Raw genomic sequence first — 1,930 nt, forward strand, 5'->3', positions numbered from 1 at the left:
CGGAAGGCCTCTATGGGGAAGGTTGCTTTGAGACAGCATCAACTCAATGGCAGCGGTGGCGGCGGGCGGACTTGGGCTTGGGGTCACATGACAAAGCTAACTCGCTCCCCAAGGGGTTGTCGTCCACTCCATTGAGCGTCTTCCGCCTCACAGCGAACCACAGGCATTGCTGCTGTTCTCGGCGAAGGTCAGGTCCCGTCTGACTCACAGTGACCCAGGCACACCAGAGTAAGACATCATCGTCACAGTCGTTAGGTTTGAGCCTTTGTTGCAGCCGTGTGTCCATCCACGGTGTCGAGGGTCTTCCACGTTTCTGATGACCCTCTTCTTCGCCAGGCACGATGTCCTTCTGCAGGCACTGGTCTCTCCTGACACTGTTCAAAGGACGTGGGATGAAATCCCGCCACCCTCGCTTCTCCTTTCGACATTCTTCGCCAGCACCCCAATTCCAAGGCATCGGTTCTTCTTTGATCTTCCTTATTCAGGGTCCAACTTTCACAAGCGTCGGAGGCCACGGCTTGGGTCAGGCACACCTTAGTCCTCCAAGTTCAAGTCCTTGCGTTCCTAGACTCTACAGAGGTCTTGGCCCAAGGCAATGTGTCTTTTGATCTCTTGACTGCTGCTTCCTTGTGCACTGATGGTGGAGCCAAGCAGGAGGAATCTTTGACAAGCTCCATCGCTTGCTTCTCGCTGTCACAGTGTTGTGTATTGTAGGTCTCCTGGTGAGAGTTCTATTTTCCTTGACGTTGACTTACAATCCACACTGAAGGCTACAGTCTTTGCTTTTCATCAGCAAGGGCTTCCAGTCCTTTCCAGTCGGCCCAGCCATCGGGGTGAGAATTGACGGCAGAATTCAACCCCTAACAGTTGGGTTGGCTCTGCCTGTGTTTGTGTGAAGGACCCTGCGTTCTTGGATCGACTCTTTCATTCCTACCAACTTTGACCGGGCATCTACTGTCATCTGGACCAGGGGTTAGCCTACCCGTTGTATCATTAGCCCCCCCGACCCCCGGGCTGTAAGTAGGGATGGCTAAGAACCCCCAGCTTCACCCTTCCAGGATCTTGCCCGGGTAGAGACAGAGACGTCGAATCGCCCTGACACCGGAGGACGTGCGGGGTGGAGAGAAGAGGGAGGGCAGGTGGCCTGTCTGTAAGGCTGTGGCGTCAGATTGCCTAACCTGTGTGATTGTACAGAGGTCAAGCCGGGGACCCGTGAAAAAGAGGACCCTCCACAAAAGGGACCCAGTGGTTACCACAGTGGGCGCAAACCCAGGACTGTGGTTGCAGAAGGCCCGGGGTGGACAGTGCCTTTGTCGTGCTGTCCGTGGGGCTGCTGTGGGTCAGAGACAGCTTAGTGGCACCGGACATCTCACCTTGGTCGCTGGGTGCTTGTGCGCTTGGCTGCTCACCGAAGGCTGGAGGGCTGAACCCGTCAGCCGCTCTGTAGGCAGAGAGACCCAGCGACCTGCTCCCAGGGAAACTGCGGTCTTGGCAGTGGGGGAGGCAATTTCATTCTGCCCTCTTGGGTCACCCGGAGCCAGAGTCCATGGGACACCTAGGTAGCGCAGTGTGCTCTCCCGGCTCTCCAGTGCCTGGGGCCACAGTGGGAGGTTTGCATTCCCTACGAAGGGCCTCAGAAGAAAGACCGGGACGTCGGCCACTGAGGCGTTAGTGCACAGTGCCGTCCCGGCACACACAGCACAGCCAAGGTGGAAGCTGACAGCCACCTGTAACTTAATCTCATTGGCGCCAAAAAAGGTAACAACATGGGAAAATGCAGAAAAGTTGCTTCATCGCGAGCCTGGCAGCTACTCAGGGCTCAGGAAATGTTCTTTTGTGACTGTTGTGACTGTTGTTCTTGACAGAAATAGCCATTTTGATCGTCCAATTGAAGAATGCGGGGATGTGGGAGGTGGGGGGGGGTACAATG

General features: G+C 55.9%; 1 protein-coding gene across 1 annotated transcript in view; it reads right to left on the reverse strand.

Moving 5' to 3' along the window:
* DGLUCY (D-glutamate cyclase) overlaps positions 1-1,930 on the reverse strand; it is a 106,571-nt gene that overhangs the window by 21,136 nt on the left and 83,505 nt on the right. The window contains exon 10 of the mRNA XM_045288126.1: positions 1,374-1,441. Within this exon, the coding sequence (XP_045144061.1) occupies positions 1,374-1,441 (68 nt within the window). The remainder of the gene's footprint in view (positions 1-1,373; positions 1,442-1,930) is intronic.

This window comes from Echinops telfairi, unplaced genomic scaffold (genome assembly GCF_000313985.2).
Source record: "Echinops telfairi isolate 266 unplaced genomic scaffold, ASM31398v2 ScPeMD7_18;HRSCAF=68, whole genome shotgun sequence".
NCBI lineage: Eukaryota > Metazoa > Chordata > Mammalia > Afrosoricida > Tenrecidae > Echinops > Echinops telfairi.